The 17,408-nt window shown below is 42.7% G+C and overlaps 1 protein-coding gene across 1 annotated transcript in view; it reads right to left on the bottom strand.

Moving 5' to 3' along the window:
- Positions 1-17,408, bottom strand: part of ttc23 (tetratricopeptide repeat domain 23) — a 17,892-nt gene extending 484 nt beyond the window's left edge. The window contains exons 1-10 of the mRNA XM_055934206.1: positions 15,913-17,408; positions 15,589-15,715; positions 15,190-15,313; positions 14,904-15,060; positions 10,058-10,183; positions 6,146-6,317; positions 5,777-5,882; positions 5,239-5,366; positions 4,642-4,791; positions 179-261 (exon numbers count right to left, since the gene is read on the bottom strand). Of these exons, the coding sequence (XP_055790181.1) occupies positions 179-261; positions 4,642-4,791; positions 5,239-5,366; positions 5,777-5,882; positions 6,146-6,317; positions 10,058-10,183; positions 14,904-15,060; positions 15,190-15,313; positions 15,589-15,715; positions 15,913-16,079 (1,340 nt within the window). The 5' untranslated portion in view covers positions 16,080-17,408. The remainder of the gene's footprint in view (positions 1-178; positions 262-4,641; positions 4,792-5,238; positions 5,367-5,776; positions 5,883-6,145; positions 6,318-10,057; positions 10,184-14,903; positions 15,061-15,189; positions 15,314-15,588; positions 15,716-15,912) is intronic.

The following is a 17,408-nucleotide window of genomic DNA, read 5'->3' as shown; positions in this document are numbered from 1 at the left end:
TGACAATGTGGGTTTAATGCATTTAACAGGGCAGACAGTGTAGGGAATGCCCTTTATCATTTTGCCAAAACATTAAAGTCACTATTTTACTTTCTCTCACAACAATGTTCCTATTGATAAATGCATTGGATGTATAATGTGTTGGTATCGATGGTCATTACTGAGGTTGCAGACTTACTGGGCCAGCATGTCCACTGTCTTCTGCGTGGCTCTTGTCTTCTTATGCTGAGGGCCATACAGGACACTCTGAATGTCCAGACACTGAAACAGAAACAACAATGGGCTAGGTTCACTGTGGGGTAAGATATGATTTTAAATGGGAAAGGATATGACATACTTCTGAATCATTTAACACAAAATCTGAGATTAAAGTTAATTCAAGTTCAAAGCACTTAGTGAATAGAGTGCTTTTGTGTGAACGTATTACAAAAAGTATGGAGGCCGATGGATTGTTTTTGTCTACAAACAATATGAAAAGGTAGAGCTACACTTAGACAGCTGAGGGGTATCAAAACACTTCCTGTACAATTCTGTAGAGAGCTCTTCCCATCCAGAAATAACCCCTCTAGTAACCAGGGTTCAGATAACACCAGTCTATCTGACTTACCCCAGGGAGTAGACACTGACCAGCACATTTCAGGGTATTTCTAGGACCAAGCAATAACAAACCTGGCATCTGATCTGGTTTAATAGGTTTATAAGGTAAACTCAAGTAGCAGTGATGATCAAGAATGACTTTCTTTAATCAATGGAAATGAGTGGGGAATGACCACTTTGTTTATCTACTGCATGTCAGAGCAGATTTGCTGAATGAACTGTAACCATAGAAAACAGTAATGTTGTTATCATACACACGTGCGTTTGATAACAACAATGAGAAAGATTATCAAACATTTCCACAATCAACATAAATCACAGGATGTCAACAGAACTTTGTGGAACCAAGGAAAGTGAGTGCTCAATGTTTCCTGCCTGGTGATGGAAGTGGCAGAGTAAAGGGCTCGGGGAAACTTTGGCAGATAGCCATCTGGCCTTGGATGTTTTCGTCAGTTCTCCCTGCTGCACTATGTAATGGAAGGACTTCTATTGCAACAGGAATATGGAGAAAAATTACAAATGTTTGTGTGAGCCATTGTTTTCCCCTTTCATAAACTCTGAGTGTCATGTCACAGTCAGGCTTCCTTTACAGTCCCCAAAGAGGAAAAAGTTTAGGATAAGTGCAACTCTCTCACTGTCAGGTTTCATGTCAGGTTTCATGTATTTTTTCCTATGAGAAATCTTCTTGGATTCTGTCCAGATTTCTAAATCTAACATCATGGCTCCAGAGAGTAACGGTTGTCATGATAACGGGGAAAGAACATGATAACACTGCACGTTATCTGTCAGGGGTACTTCAGAAAGGTTACCCATCCCATCCGGATAAGAAGCAGAGTGTGGGAGCTCTGATTCACTCTGGGATACTTGGACCCACTTTGCACTTAGATACAATAACAAAGCAACATAGCAACAAGGCTCCTTAACTTACAGGCTTGTTATTACTAGTACTCTGAAATCCCCCTGAACTGGGCTATTTTAGTGTGTTTCTGGGGATGGAGAGAACAAGCTCAGAAGGCAAGGACGGAGAAAGTGTGTCAATGTATATGTGTGTCATACTTAGTATATAGCTATTGATAACAGGTATTTGCTATATGCATTAACTGTGTCTTTTATAAATCAAACATAATTGGCACATAATCACAGTGGTGTTGACAAGGAACTTGTAAGGCAACTTTTTGTTACCTGTTTTCTGAGTGAATGTCATCATATAAGTCTCATACTCCATCGGTATACAGAGACAGATTCAGGAACTTTTGATTTAGAAGGACGTAATGGCCTGACAGTATAATTGGGGTCAGTGGCCCCTTTAATTAGACAGTGGTGAGCAAAGTTCCACACTCCGTGCACACTCCCCAGAACTATCTGTCTGTGTTCAAAAAGAGAAAGCAGCACAATTTAATTCTGTGTGACTTTTACACCAGAGAGTGGCTGGCTGAGCACACTGCACAGAGCCTAGATTAGCATGTTATTCTCAAGGCACTGAGCCTGAGAGACCATGGCAGAAATAGCTGCATATATATATATATATATATATAAGGGAGCTTCATAAACATACTCTCAGTGGTGTATTAATGTTAGGTTGCCATGCCCTGTGACTACTGGACTTTAGCAGAGCCCTCTCAAATAGCTTGGCAATAAGAAAGGGCTATACTCTGTACCTGAGTGTATGTGGGTGAGAGAGAGAACAGTAACTCCACGTAAACACAACATAGTCATATTTCCCTACGCTTAAAACATACAGGTAACTGCAAAAATAAAGGAAACACTCAAGTAAATGAGGGATACAAAGTATTTTGAAAGCAGGAGCTTCCACATAGATGTGGTTCCTGAGCAATTCACATCCCATCATGCTTAGGATCATGTATAAAAATGCTGGGCAGGCCCAGTTGCCCAATATTTTGGCTACCATGGCTATGCCCATATAGGATGGCAATGCCCCCATTCACAGGGCACCAGTGGTCACTGAATGGTTTGATGAACATGAAAACGATGTGAACCATATGCCATGGCCATCTCAGTCACCAGATCTCAACCCAACTGAATACTTAAGGGAGATTCTGGAACGGCGCCTGAGACAGAGTTTTTCATCACCATCAACAAAACACCAAATGATTGAATTTCTTGTTGAAGAATGGGGTCGCATCCCTCCAATAGAGTTCCAGACACTTGTAGAATCTATGACAAGGCGCATTGAAGCTGTTCTGACTCGTACTGACCCAATGTCCTATTAAGACACTTTATGTTGGTGTTTCCTTTATTTTGGCAGTTACCTTTAGTTATTAAGCCATGTTTTATCCAACTGCACAGTAATAGAGAAGACATGGTAATGAAATATAACTGCTTTTTCTTATAGATGTTAAGTCCCCTATATGGAGGACTTTGAGCGCTTCTGGAATGGTTCCAACTGACATGTTGTTGTACAAAGCTCTCTGTGAACGTCGTAGGGTCCAGTGCCTTATAGTGCCAGAAAGCCTCATCTGCCTGCTCTCCACTACCAACCACTCTGTCAGTGGAGCTGACATGAAGTGTCAGGTTTCACACCCCACATTTACATAGGGAGTGCCATTTTCTGGCTTATCCAGACAAATAAATGATTTGCTCTCCGTCTGAGTGATGGAGCCCAGCCCGGGAGACAGCATAATAAACAGTCTAGCAAATCCAACAGTTGTAGTTTCATCTCGCTGTGATATTCTCAGTCGGATTTAGAGATCTCAACATGAAAAAATATTAAATAATTTCATAGAATTCAAACACAACCACTTTCTCTTGGTCACACAAAATCACTTTGTGCGAAGCTAAAGTTGTAACGAGTCTGCAGCAATTAGAATGGTGTTTCTTCATCGCTCAGAGGAGGCTTGGCAGAAAATGCTCTGTTGTCAGTTATATGAAATGGTGCCAAATTTGTACTGTTACTAAATATGATCATATTTATTTTACAGTTATAAGAAAGGTGAAATCTTATAGTAAGTCGTTTCTAATTTTATTGTTACTTTATTTAGAAAGCATATCAGACATTTCAAGCCCTATTGCCCCACTTGTATAATAGGGGGGGAAAATGTATATATATAGTGTACTATGTACTTGAGATTGTTTCCTCAAAATGGGAGTACACCTTAGCAATGCATAACAATGAGTTTTTCTCCAGAAAAGGGATTTCCGATCTTTCTAGAAAGGAAAGGCGGATACCTGGTCAGTTGTACATCTGAATGTATTCAACTGAAATGTTTCTTCTGCATTTAACCCAATCCCTCTGAATCAGAGAAGGGGGCTGCCTTAAGTGACATCCACGTCGTCGGCGCCCGGGGAACAGTGCCTTGCTCAGGGGCAGAATGACAGATTTTTACCTTGTCAGCTCAGGGATTCGATCCAGCAACCTTTCGGTTACTGGCCCAACTCTCCTAACCGCCAGGCTACCTGCAGTATTACTAGTTATTGTTTATGGCCAATTCATGAAAAATAATTACTTTTGAGTATGTCTACTTAGGGTGGAAATCTACATTTTGCCATATCATTCGACTGGTTTTAACATAATATTGCCCGGTGATCCTCAAACTGCCTTAAAATGTTCAATGCAGCCGTTTTTATCTCAATATCAAATCATTTCTGTTTCACAATTAAGTACCTCACTATTGTTTTCAATAAAAATTGTCAAAAAGAAGCTTCTTAACAAAGAGCAATTTCTCAAGCAAGAATTTTTGCTAGAACTGTCTGGGAGTGGTCTGAGTGGGGAGAGAAAAACTGAAAACTAGCTGTTATTGGCAGAGGTTTGGAACTCTCTTTCTTATTGATCTATTAACTAATTTACCACCTGGTGATGTCACCAGGCAGGCCAAAACTCCATCCCACCAAAACAGGCAGAAATTTCAAACAACTCTTACACTAAAAAAGCATTATCATAATTTTCAAAATGTCACAGTATTATTCCAACCTCATGGTGTGGAAAAATATACAGAACACAGGGAAATCACGTTTTTGACTGCATTGGGCCTTTAAAATCAGTGTTGGGCAACAAAAGGGAATGGTGGGTATAATGCCAGTGTTTACCTTGCTCATGGTCCTATGGGCATGCTTCACCTGGCCCTGGGTCATCTGCACCCCTCCAATCAGCTGCAGAGTGTCAGCCACCTCAGGACTCAGGTCACCAAATGTCTCTCTCTTCAAGGCCAGGGACTCCCTCTGGATCTCTACACACCTCTGACATAGTACATACACAACAACATTGGTTAATGACTACTTAGTGACTGCTTAGTGCATTTTATTTGTGTCTTCCCCTCCACTGATTCCGTATGGTCAGTCTTACGGAGCTTCAGGCAATTGAAGCTCACTATGGTGGCTATTCATTTCACAGACTCTCCTGTCTCAAAAACACCTGTCACCCTCTGTTACCCTCAGCTTGCCTGATCCTTAGTAGCAGATTAAACTATCCCTGTAAACATGACATGACTGACTGCAAGGTGGATTCCCACAATGCCATGTGAGAGAGGGAAGTCCCCTTGAGAATGTCAAACCTCTCAGAGCGACAGAACAGAGATGTCTGTGATGCTGTAAACACCTGGAAGACATGCTGTTAGTGTGATTAGACCACTGGTGTTGGTGGTCTATTGGAGTGTGTGTGAGTATGTGTGTGTATGCAGTACTGACCTCTTGCTGCCCAGTGAGGAGGAGGAAGCGACAGTAGTCATCCTGAAGGTTGAGAGTGACAGTAGCCTGTGGGCCTAGGGAGGTCCTGTATGTACTCAGACTCTCCTCATAGTAGTGTGCTGCTGAGTCTAGTCACAGATGGAAGATCACATAATCACTTATGATCTTCAACATATTACAGTATGTTATTTGTTTGCTTATTGGTGCTGCCTGCATTGCTTTTTACATAGTTTGTCCATTCCTCCACAGCTGATAATTCCTGGTAGTGGTTGCTCATATATTGTTGTTCATATAATGTAACTATACCGTGAAGTTCCATACATACAGGTCAGATGGGGGTGAACATTGATATGGGGGTGAACTCACAAAACATGCTATTTCTACAAAACTATAATCAGCCTGCCTTCAAATTTATGAACTCAAAGAGCTTGACATAAGAGAGACAGAAAATGATTAATGTCCCCAACAACAACCCCCTATATAGCAGAGTTCCCCCATAGTGCACTGCAGCAGTCCTGTGTTGTATGAATAGACTCACCATTGTGGTGGGGCTCTGCTACAGTAGAGTAAGCCAAGGCCAGACTGTGAGCGATGTGAGCCCCCTCCAGACCCCCAGGGCTCTGACTCAGAGCTATGGCATGAGCCTAGCAGAAACCCAAATGAAATAAGACAGATCACATATCACACTAAGGACTGAGGAGAACATTACCAAATAACAGGTCTCAGAGGCATTCTAACAGCCCTCAGCTCATCTTAAGATAGTCATATAGTCTGAGTAATATAGTCAGTATGTGTGTAATGTTAAGTCATTCATATAGTCATGTGTGTAATGTTAATATAGTTATTCATATAGTCATGTTGTGTGTTGCTGTTTTGTGCCTGTATTCAGGTCTCATATGTCCCTTACCTTAGAGAGGTGCTCTAAAGCTCTGTCGAGGTGGCCCTGGGCCTGTTCGATGGCAGCCATGTCCTTATAGACGGAGCAGGCCTGACCTGGCCTTTCCCAGCCCTCCAGCAACTGCAAACTACTCTCACACTGACCCAGGGCCTCCTCTGACCTGCCTTGCCGCTGGTACACCCTGCAGGAGAGATGGATGGGGCAGAGAGAGAGAGAGAAAGAGAATGAGAGAAAGAGGGAGGGAGAGTAAAGAAAAGCATTAGTGGTCGGGCTCTTTCTGTAGGCATGTTGCAGTGTTGAAATCTTGGCCCGGAGTGTTGGTCAGAACTGTGCCAAGAGTGGGGCCTGAGGAGGAACGTCGAACTAGGCCTGGCTGGGTCTAGCGGACTGCTGCCTCTGATGTCAGGTGCAGTGAGTGCAGACTATAATAGGAGATTCCTACACAAAGAACTGTTTACTCCGTCTCTGACTGTGTCCTTTCAGATGGTCTCTAATGGTCTCTCCTCTGGGAAGACTGAGGAGTGTGTTGCTCTCAGAGCCACATTATAAATAAAGACTTACTGACACTGCCTAACAAGTCCAGCACCTCACTGAGCAACCACACAAGAGCTCCACACCAGGATGTCTAAATTAGGTTTGTCCTGGTAGTCACAACACAGTAGAGATCCTCTGCACCAGTAAAGAATGCAGCCAGTTCCTTACATAGGCTGTGAACAGATATCTGATGAGACGAAAACAAAAACTGCACTAAAATGGTAAAATCACCCCTTTGTAAGACACTGTTGTAATAACATGTATATTTGCTGTTGATATGAGGCAGCACGTAGGCAGTTAATAATGTGCCACTCCGAGGACAACACCAGCTCTGGATCTCTGTACAATAGGCCTTCAGTCTGTGGTCTAACACCCTCAGTCACCACATAGGGGGGTGGGTGTTGGGATGCTAGCAGGGGGCTGCAGCAGAGCAGAGACTTGCATCATCCTCAGCAAGGACACTAGTCAGACATCAATCCATCTAGCCTGCTAATAGCCTCAACACCCCACAGGTTTCTAATACCTATGTTTTACTTAAGAATTGCACTGTTGGTAAGCATGTCAGCGCACGTGACAAATAAACTTTGATTTGATTCAGACACTAATGGAGTCTAAATTCAATCCAGCTCTGCTGTTCGTAGGTGGCCTTCCTCAGAGGGAATACTGTTCGCATCAATACCCCGGTACAGGACTACTACTTCAGCAGGAAAACACCCCATCATTAATGAATCTCTCTACATGGTCCTTGCACAGTAAAGCAGGTGATTTTTTGCTGACAGTCATTTTCTATTATTTACCCCATAAATACTAGTATAGTACAAATGACTACAAATCAAAACATCAGTGTGTATAGTTAGTGCAGTGAAATGTTGATTGTGGAGGGTAGCACTAAATGAATATCTCTGAGATTTCCCATCAATCCCTGATTATCAAAGCAAGCCTTGATGGGAGCTGGTCTGCATGGGAATGGGACGGCTTCCCCTCTCAGGCATCAGAAATTCCAGAGAACAGCACAGCCTTTTAGGGCAGCTGGGATGGCTGGCTGCATTAGCAGAAGCTCTGTGTGCCCATTGCCCAGGCCAGCGTACTGCCTTCTTGTTCACATAGACAGACCTGTGGACAATACCACTGCATCCCCTCATTCACCAGCTGATGCCACCCTCCCAAGCTTCCTGTTCCTGGCACAGGAGGCAGTATGTCATCTGCAGCTGACATCTAATTCACTGTACACAGAGCAGAGCAATAACGTAATTAGTGATTTTCACATGAACTGCCAAGCAGCCCACACGGCCCTCTGTTTAGTAATGCATACCAGACCAATACTGACGCATGTAGGGGCCCTCAAAGGTTTGCTCTTTATACAGGGAAAATTATACAGTGTTCACAAAGTCAGTTCTATTAGAACGCTAGCTTCGTCAGGGATTTAACACACCCTGTCGACACTTGGTTGTTAATTTGTGGAATTTAAAAAAAGTTATAGTGCTGATACAAAAGCAACTTTTGAAAATGAACACTGATTAAAAGTGAAATGATGTCTGATCTCGCAAACAATGTAAAGTATGTTTAGATAGGTGTAATCTAGAGCCAAACGTGTTGATTTTTAATCTGAGGGTATCCTGCTATTAACAGACTTGTTGAATTATGCAAGAGAGCGTGACAAATACAGTAATTAATGAGGCAGTCTAGACAGCGCAGGAGAATGCAGGTAGGGTAGACAGAGCAGGTAGGTTAGACAGAGCAGGTCTTTGGTGGTTGCAGCCCTGTCCCACCCCTTTATGTTAATTTATATGGGTATCTTCATTCATTGTCCAACTGTTGCATTTATTAGAATTGTTTTCAAAACCTTTTAACAATAACTTAGTACAGGTGGAAAAATAAACTATAATACTGTGATCAGTATTTCATATTGTGCTCATCACACTGGCACCTTGCATATACTGTACCTCTACAATGAGTTAAATGGAAAATCTCCAACTGGACCTGAAACTGTGTGAAAGCTTGTTATATTGTTCCAGGCTTTTGTGGGGACATTCACACTGGTCACAACATTACAGTCCTGTTGACTAGGGTGCTACAGAAGCCAGCCAAGTTCAGTCATCCTCCAACAAAAGAGCTTTAGCAAGCTTACAGACCAGCGAGCGTCCGCACATTTTTCCAATTTCACAAATTGCGTAAACAAACAGTCAGTCATAAAAACTTAAAAGGATGACCTCACCCCCAAATACTTTTTACCTCAGCTCCCTTCAAGTTGAAACAACTCTAATCCTACTAATATTCCACACTGAGTACCTGGGTATATCGGTACCACATTTGCCTCAGCCATGTCTTGTCATCAATATTGACTTGTACAACAAATATTGTGTATTCATGAATTACTCAAATTATGTTTTGACAAATCCATAACAGTGAAGTTAATACAACTTAAGTGTGGAAGGGTGGGAAAGCATCAATATACTTCAGCAAAAACAGTGTTACCCTACAACTGAACAAAATGATCAATGCCGTTTAGTGCAAAAAGCCTCCTCAGTACACAATGATTAGCTATTACAGGCAGAGCAGTGAGGGAATCATGAAATATGAATGCAGGGCTGGGGATGTGTTATCCTCCCTGCCCCTGCTCCACTGATCCAGCAGACACTGAACCAGTGGGAAGTGCAATAACCCCAGTCACAGCTGGTCTGCAGCTGCGCATGCTCACACCCCATGGGCTTGACAATAGGTCTGGGAGAACAGCTTGATGTTTACATCGAGAGAGAAAAAACTACTTTGAGGGTACTTTAGGCACTTCTACTGTGAGGACCAGGTTAAGATAATTCAGAGACTTTCCATGACACTACTGGTCTAAACTAGAGCAGAAAAGACCACATTGTTTGAGTGAAATGAACCATTAAAATGTATCTCAATAGATGGATTTGTCAGTGGACATGTTAGACATTGTCTCCATCTTGTGGCCAAAACCTAATGTCTTTCTCAGTGGCTATAGTCAGATAAACAGTATTAATAACAGGCTGTTATTGTGGCTTCAAGGTAACAGGCTGTATGTTGACATCTGAACATATAGGTATATTTGATACAACAGTCTTATCTGAATCTACAATGCCACTTCACTTGAACATTAACTTGTTTTTGTTTGAGAAGTGCCAAGGTATTCAGACTTCAACCTGAATATGATACTGAAGGAGGAGTCTGTGGAAATAAATAGAGTAGCATAGCGTGTGATACCTAAAGAGGAATCCAGTAAATATCAAAAGTGCTCTCTGCTGTCACAGCGGACGTTGTAGTAAAGGCCACATTGGCCAGATAGACACAATGCCCCAAATAAGATACTTTTGAAAGTGATTTGACACAAAATATTTCTGCAGATCAGTTAAGTTCTCTCTATAATACCTGGACAGAGACGTGGATATCTCAAACTCAGTCTCCATTTTCTCCTCCTTGCTTATGCCTCCTAGCTGATGAAGATCTACCACAATCCTCTCTGCTTTTCGATGATTACACTCTGCTTCCTCGAGAGTTGGGATGGTTAAAGAGTATTGCATAATCAACATTAAAGCAGTAATACATTAATTTACCCTTGGATATTTAACCATGCAGTTGTTTGAATTCACATTTAGACAATCATTCTCCTAATGTTTTTGGGGCTTCCATTACAAATATCTAATCATTCTCCTAATGATTCTCCTAAAGCTCAGGCCTATTTCCTTGAGCTTTATCAGACAGATTACCAGGATGCATGCTCAGAGCATGAACTGACCAGCTGGCATGTGTCTTTAATTACATTTTTAACCGTTCCTGACACAGTCTGTAATACCTACAGTCGTGGCCAAAAGTTTGAGAATGACACAAATATTAATTTTCACAAAGTCTGCTGCCTCAGTTTGTATGATGGCAATTTGCATATACTCCAGAATGTTATGAAGAGTGATCAGATGAATTGCAATTAATTGAAAAGTCCCTCTTTGCCATGTAAATGAACTGAAGAGAGAGAGGGGAGCGGTTCAATTGTTGTGAAGAAGGCTTCAGGGCGCCCAAGAAAGTCCAGCAAGCGCCAGGACCGTCTCCTAAAGTTGATTCAGCTGTGGGATCGGGGCACCACCAGTACAGAGCTTGCTCAGGAATGGCAGCAGGCAGGTGTGAGTGCATCTGCACGCACAGTGAGGCGAAGACTTTTGGAGGACGGCCTGGTGTCAAGAAGGGCAGCAAAGAAGCCACTTCTCTCCAGGAAAAACATCAGGGACAGGCTGATATTCTGCAAAAGGTACAGGGATTGGACTGCTGAGGACTGGGGTAAAGTCATTTTCTCTGATGAATCCCCTTTCCGATTGCTTGGGGCATCCGAAAAAAAGCTTGTCCGGAGAAGACAAGGTGAGCGCTACCATCAGTCCTGTGTCATGCCAACAGTAAAGCATCCTGAGACCATTCATGTGTGGGATTGCTTCTCAGCCAAGGGAGTGGGCTCACTCACAATTTTGCCTAAGAACACAGCCATGAATAAAGAATGGTACGAGCATATCCTTCGAGAGCAACTTCTCCCAACCATCCAGGAACAGTTTGGTGACGAACAATGCCTTTTCCAGCATGATGGAGCACCTTGCCATAAGGCAAAAGTGATAACTAAGTGGCTCGGGAACAAACATCGATATTTGGGTCCATGGCCAGGAAACTCCCCAGACCTTAATCCCATTGAGAACTTGTGGTCAATCCTCAAGAGGCGGGTGGACAAACAAAACCCTACAAATTCTGATAAACTCCAAGCATTGATTATGCAAAAATGGGCTGCCATCAGTCAGGATGTGGCCCAGAAGTTAATTGACAGCATGCCAGGGCGGATTACAGAGGTCTTGAAAAAGAAGGGTCAACACTGCAAATATTGACTCTTTGCATCAACTTCATGTAATTGTCAATAAAAGCCTTTGACACTTATGAAATGCTTGTAATTATACTTCAGTATTCCATAGTAACATCTGACAAAAATATCTAAAGACACTGAAGCAGCAAACTTATTGTTTTTGTGTCATTCTCAAAACTTTTGGCCACGACTGTACATGTTTCAACCACACCACCAAACTCCGCACCCAAGAATGACTACAGCCCCATAGCACTCACATTTGTAGCCATGAAATGCTTTGAAAGAATGGTTATGGCTCACATCAACACCATCATCACAGAAACTCTGGACCCACTTCAATTCGCATACCGCCCCAACAGATCCACAGATGACGCCATCTCTATCGCACGCCACCACTGCCCTTTCCCACCTGGACAAAAGGAACAACTAAGTGAGAATGCTGTTCATTGACTACAGCTCAGCATTCAACACCATAGTGCCCTCCAAGTTCATTACTAAGCTAAGGACCCTGGGACTGAACACCTCCCTCTGCAACTGGATCCTGGACTTCCTGACGGGCTGCCTCCAGGTGGTGAGGGTAGGCAACAACACATCCGCCACACTGACCCTCAACACGGGGGCCCCTCAGTCCCCTCCTGTCCACCCTGTTCAACCACAACTACGTTGCAGCACACGAATCTAACACCAACATTAAGTTTGCTGACGACACAACAGTAGTTGATCACCGACAACGATGAGACAGCCTACAGGGAGGTCAGAGACCTGGCAGTGTGGTGCCAGGACAACAACCTCTTCCTCAACGTGGGCAAGACAAATTAGCTTATCGTGGACTACTGGAAACGGAGGGTCAAACACATCGACAAGGCTGTAGTGGAGCGGGTCGAGAGCTTCAAGTTCTTTGGTGTCCACATCACTAAAGACCTATCATGGTCCAAACACACCAACACAGTCGTGAAGATGGCACGACAACACCTCTTCCCCCTCAGTAGGCTGAAAAAATTTGGCAGATGCTCAAAAGGTTCTACAGCTGCACCATTGAGAACATATTGACTGACTGCATTACAGCTTGGTATGGCAACTGCTCGGGATCCAACCACAAGATGCAACAGAGGGTAGTGCGTATAGCCCAGTACATCACTGGGGCTGAACTCAGTACCATCCAGGACCAGGCAGTGTCATTGGAAGGTCCTAAAAATTGCAACCTAAGTCATAGGCTGCTCTCTCCGGTAACGCACGGCAAGCAGTACCAGTGTGAAAAGTCTGGGACCAAAAGGCTTCTGAACAGCTTCTACCCCCAAGCCATAAGATAGCTGAACAGTAAATCAAATGTCTACCCGGACAATTTACATTGACCCCCTTTATTGTATCTTTATTTTTCTCCACTGACTCTCTTGCACTGGCTCTACCCACACACACACTACACCGACACTCATACACAAAACACACACACGCTGCTGCTACTCTGTTTATTATATATCCTGATTGCCTAGTCACTTTTACCCTCACCCACATGTACAGTTGAAGTCGGAAGTTTACATACACCTGAGACAAATACATTTAAACTCAGGTTCACAATTCCGGACATTTAATCCTAGTAAAATTCGCTGTCTTGGGTCAGTTAGGATCACCACTTTATTTTAAGAATGTGAAATGTCAGAATAATAGTAGAGAGAATGATTTATTTCAGCTTTTATTTATTTCATCACATTCCCAGTGGGTCAGAAGTTTACATACCATACACTCAATTTGTATTTGGTAGCATTGCTACTTGGGTCAAACGTTTCGGGTAGCCTTCCACAAGCTTCCCACAATAAGTTGGGTGAATTTTGGCCCATTCCTCCTGACAGAGCTGGTATAACTGAGTCAGGTTTGTAGGCCTCCTTGCTCGCACACGCTTTTTCAGTTCTGCACACAAATTTTCTATAGGATTGAGGTCAGGCATTTGTGATGGCCACTCCAATACCTTGACTTTGTTGCCACAACTTTGGAAGTATGCTTGGGGTGATTGTCCATTTGGAAGACCCATTTGCAAACAAGCTTTAACTTCCTGACTGATGTCTTGAGATGTTGCTTCAATATATCCACATAATTTTCAAGCCTCATGATGCCATCTATTTTGTGAAGTGCACCAGTACCTCCTGCTGCAAAGCACCCCCACAACATGATGCTGACACCCCCGTGCTTCACGGTTGGGATGGTGTTCTTTGGCTTGCAAGCCTCCCCCTTTTTCCTCCAAACATAACGATGGTCATTATGGCAAACAAAAATAGAACTGTTTGATCAGACCAGAGGACATTTCTCCAAAAAGTATCATCTTTGTCCCCATGTGCAGTTGCAAACCGTAGTCTGGCTTTTTTATGGTGGTTTTGGAGCAGTGGCATCTTCCTTGCTGAGCTGCCTTTCAGGTTGTTGATATAGGACTCGTTTCACTGTGGATATAGATACCTCTGTACCTGTTTCCTCCAGCATCTTAACAAGGTTCTTTGCTGTTGTTCTGGGACTGATTTGCACTTCTCGCACCAAAGTACATTCATCTCTAGGAGACAGAACGTGTCTTCTTCCTGAGCGGTATGACAGCTACGTGGTCCCATGGTGTTTATACTTGCGTTCTAATGTTTGTACAGATGAACGTGGTACCTTCAGGTGTTTGGAAATTGCTCCCAAGGATGAACCAGACATGTGGAGGTCTACAATTTTTGTCTGAGGTCTTGGCTGATTTCTTTTGATTTCCCCATGATGTCAAGCATAGAGGCACTGAGTTTGAAGGTAAGCCTTGAAATACATCCACAGGTACACCTCCAATTGACTCAAATGATGTCAATTAGCCTAACAGAAGTTTCTAAAGCCATGACGTCCTTTTCTGGAATTTTCCAAGCTGTTTAAAGGCACAGTCAACTTAGTGTATGTAAACTTCTGACCTACTGGAATTGTGATACAGGGAATTATAAGTGAAATAATCTGTCTGTAAACAATTGTTGGAAAAATTACTTGTGTCATGCACAAAGTAGATGTCCTAACTGACTTGCCAAAAATATAGTTTGTTAACAAGACATTTGTGGAGTGGTTGAAAAATTAGTTTTAATTGCTCCAACCTAAGTGTATGTAAACTTCCCAATTCACTTGTACTTACTGTATTACCTGAATCTCGTACCCCTGCACATTGATTCGGTACCGGTACTCCTTGTATATACCCTCGTTATTGTTATTTTATTGTGTTTTATTGTGTTACTATTTCCTTTTTTATTTAGCAAATATTTGTCATACTTTTTAACTCTGCATTGTTGAGAATGGGCTCGTAAGTAGTCATTTAATGGTAAAGTCTACACTTGTTGTACTCACCGATGAAATTGAATTTATCACAGAAACAATGTGGGTAAAGGATATTTTGCCAGCAGCAGAGTGGCGCCTCCCTGTGTTAGGTATATGTTGAGGAGACAGGTGAGAATGTGGACCCTGTCCTCCCGGCTGGTGGAGTTGGGGGTGCAGAAGGGGAGCAGTTCACTGGCTCTGGCTGAGTGCTCCTGGGCCTGCACTGCCCAGCCTGTGGGAATCAGGGACAACACATGGGTCATTCCAAGATTTGGTAAGGTATAAATATATACAATATTAACCGTTATAAACTCTTTATAAATGGTACCTCATTGTAAAAGCTAATCACAACATAATTCACCTTTAAACTGTAGGTATGCTTTAGCCAGTCTGACATGGGCTTGGGCTAGTTTCAGTTGCCCATCTCCATACACCAGTCTTGTAAGAGCCACACAGCGGACAAGGTCCTGGATACAAGCATCAAACTGTCCGGACAAACATTTCATTATTGTTGACGTACAAGACCAACAAGATGCTGTAGTGAAAAAGACCTTTATGCTGAGTGGTACTGTACATGCATTATACCTTTGATAAGAGAATGATACAATTCCTGAACATAACAGGGTGACTATGACATCTACAGAAGGTTAAGACAACCTTCACACACTTTGCAGGTATCTCTGGTTATAGTACTATCCACCTCACCCCATTGCATGCAGGTGTCAGAATGGAAAGCAACTTAAATCCTCTATAGGTCTACCTGTTGAGTGTCTGCAAAGGCTTGGGCCCTGCTATCATACTGGGTAAGTTTTTCCTCAGGAGTCATCATCATCGACTCTCCCGTGTCATCCATTCCTCTCTGAGAGACACTTGCCAGTCCTTTATCACTATGAGGATAAAGGTGCTTTCAAATGATCTACCTGGGTAACACAATCATCAGCAGCGGCACCAGCAGCATTTTTCTAGTAATAGACATGTACAATTCACATTGACTCGAATGCGCAGAATTGATCTCTTCGAAAGGATTTTTTTTTTCAACATCAGTTTTACAGCAATGCATGCACAAGACCAATGTATAACTTACGATTCTCCACCTTCAACTAATCCAAGTCCTGGTTTGGAACGTGTGTTTGTCATTGTAAAATTATCATTCATTTTTATGTAAAAAAAAACAACCTTTTGCAGAATAATTTCATGCCATGTTTGTTTCTTTTTTACATCCGTTGTCGTGGATACGGCAGTATGAGTCATAATCAGCAAAGGTTCATCATAAATCAATGCGCGACATTTAATTTTTTATTTCGTTGGTTGTATTCATCATACAACCACAAACAGTTAACTCGGGGTGTTCATACAAGCAAGCATCCACTAATATAAAACTTAAAAATCAAAAAGCGCTAAATGTAACTTCCTGATAAAATGTCACGTGACCGACAATGTTCTACAGCACCAGACCAACTTTATACACGTGCAAATATTTGTGCAAACATATTGTTTTATGTTAAATCAGGCTTTGTTTTGAGCTCGAATTAATAAAAATATGTGATATAAGGCCTACTTCTCAGACCCAGGTGTGTCTGACAACAGCTGATGTGGCAGGATGTAGCTGACAATAAATGATGGGGAACATGCCGTGTTGATTATTGTACGCTAGCTTTTTGGGCTATTGCGGCATTTTCACAAAATGATTGGACTACCCTGTGTATTTATCACCGGTGGTGATAGTGATGGTTTGTCGGGACTGGGGCTTTAGAGTGACGCAGTGGTCTAAGGGACCAAAGCTCAGTGCTAAAGGCGTCACTACAGACCCTGATTCGATCCCCGACTGTATCACAACCGATCGGGCGCACAATTGGCCCAGAGTCGTCCGGGTTAGGGGAGGGTTTGGCCGAGGTAGCCCGTCATTGTAAATAAGAATTTGTTCTTCACGGACTTGACTAGTTAAATAAATACAAATAAAAAATAAAGCTAAAACGCTATGGTTGTCAACAACTGTTGTCCCCGACGTGATAACTGTATAGAGCTTTACTCCATCTAGACATACCATCAGTGTTATAACATCAGAAACCGCTCCCTGATGAGAAGAGGGTATGGAATTTGCGTAGTGGCTATTCGGCCCGTGTGCGGATTGTCTGGGTTCTGTAATTGGATGACTCAGGAGGGGTACCCTGTTCACCGAGTGCCGGCGGTTAAATCAAAATTATGACGTGCTTACGGCCTTCCAGGACCAGGGTTGCTACCCCTGCCTAAAGGCGTCAGCATAGGTTCCGTTTGCTCCTAACATAACCCAGCTAGGCGAAGGGACCGCCTGTACTCTTAAACACACCAAAGACCTTCGCTTGAAAAACGAGATGAAATAAGCAATAATTACTGTTGTTTTCCCCTCTTGAGACACCTTAGCAACAACATGGCCAGAAACACTTCCTCAAAATAGTCCGAATTCATCTAAGATACATCAATGTTAACGTTTTTGCCGAATAGTAGATTTAGCTAAGATGTTTGGTGCAGTATTTATCAAATAAAAACATAAGCATGTAAACTAGTCGCACAGATAGAACAATGAAACAGATATTTCACCGG

This window comes from Salvelinus fontinalis, chromosome 9, assembly GCF_029448725.1.
Source record: "Salvelinus fontinalis isolate EN_2023a chromosome 9, ASM2944872v1, whole genome shotgun sequence".
Taxonomy (NCBI): domain Eukaryota; kingdom Metazoa; phylum Chordata; class Actinopteri; order Salmoniformes; family Salmonidae; genus Salvelinus; species Salvelinus fontinalis.
The sequence above is the reverse complement of the archived record's forward strand: the minus strand, read 5'-3'. Positions and strand labels throughout refer to the sequence as shown.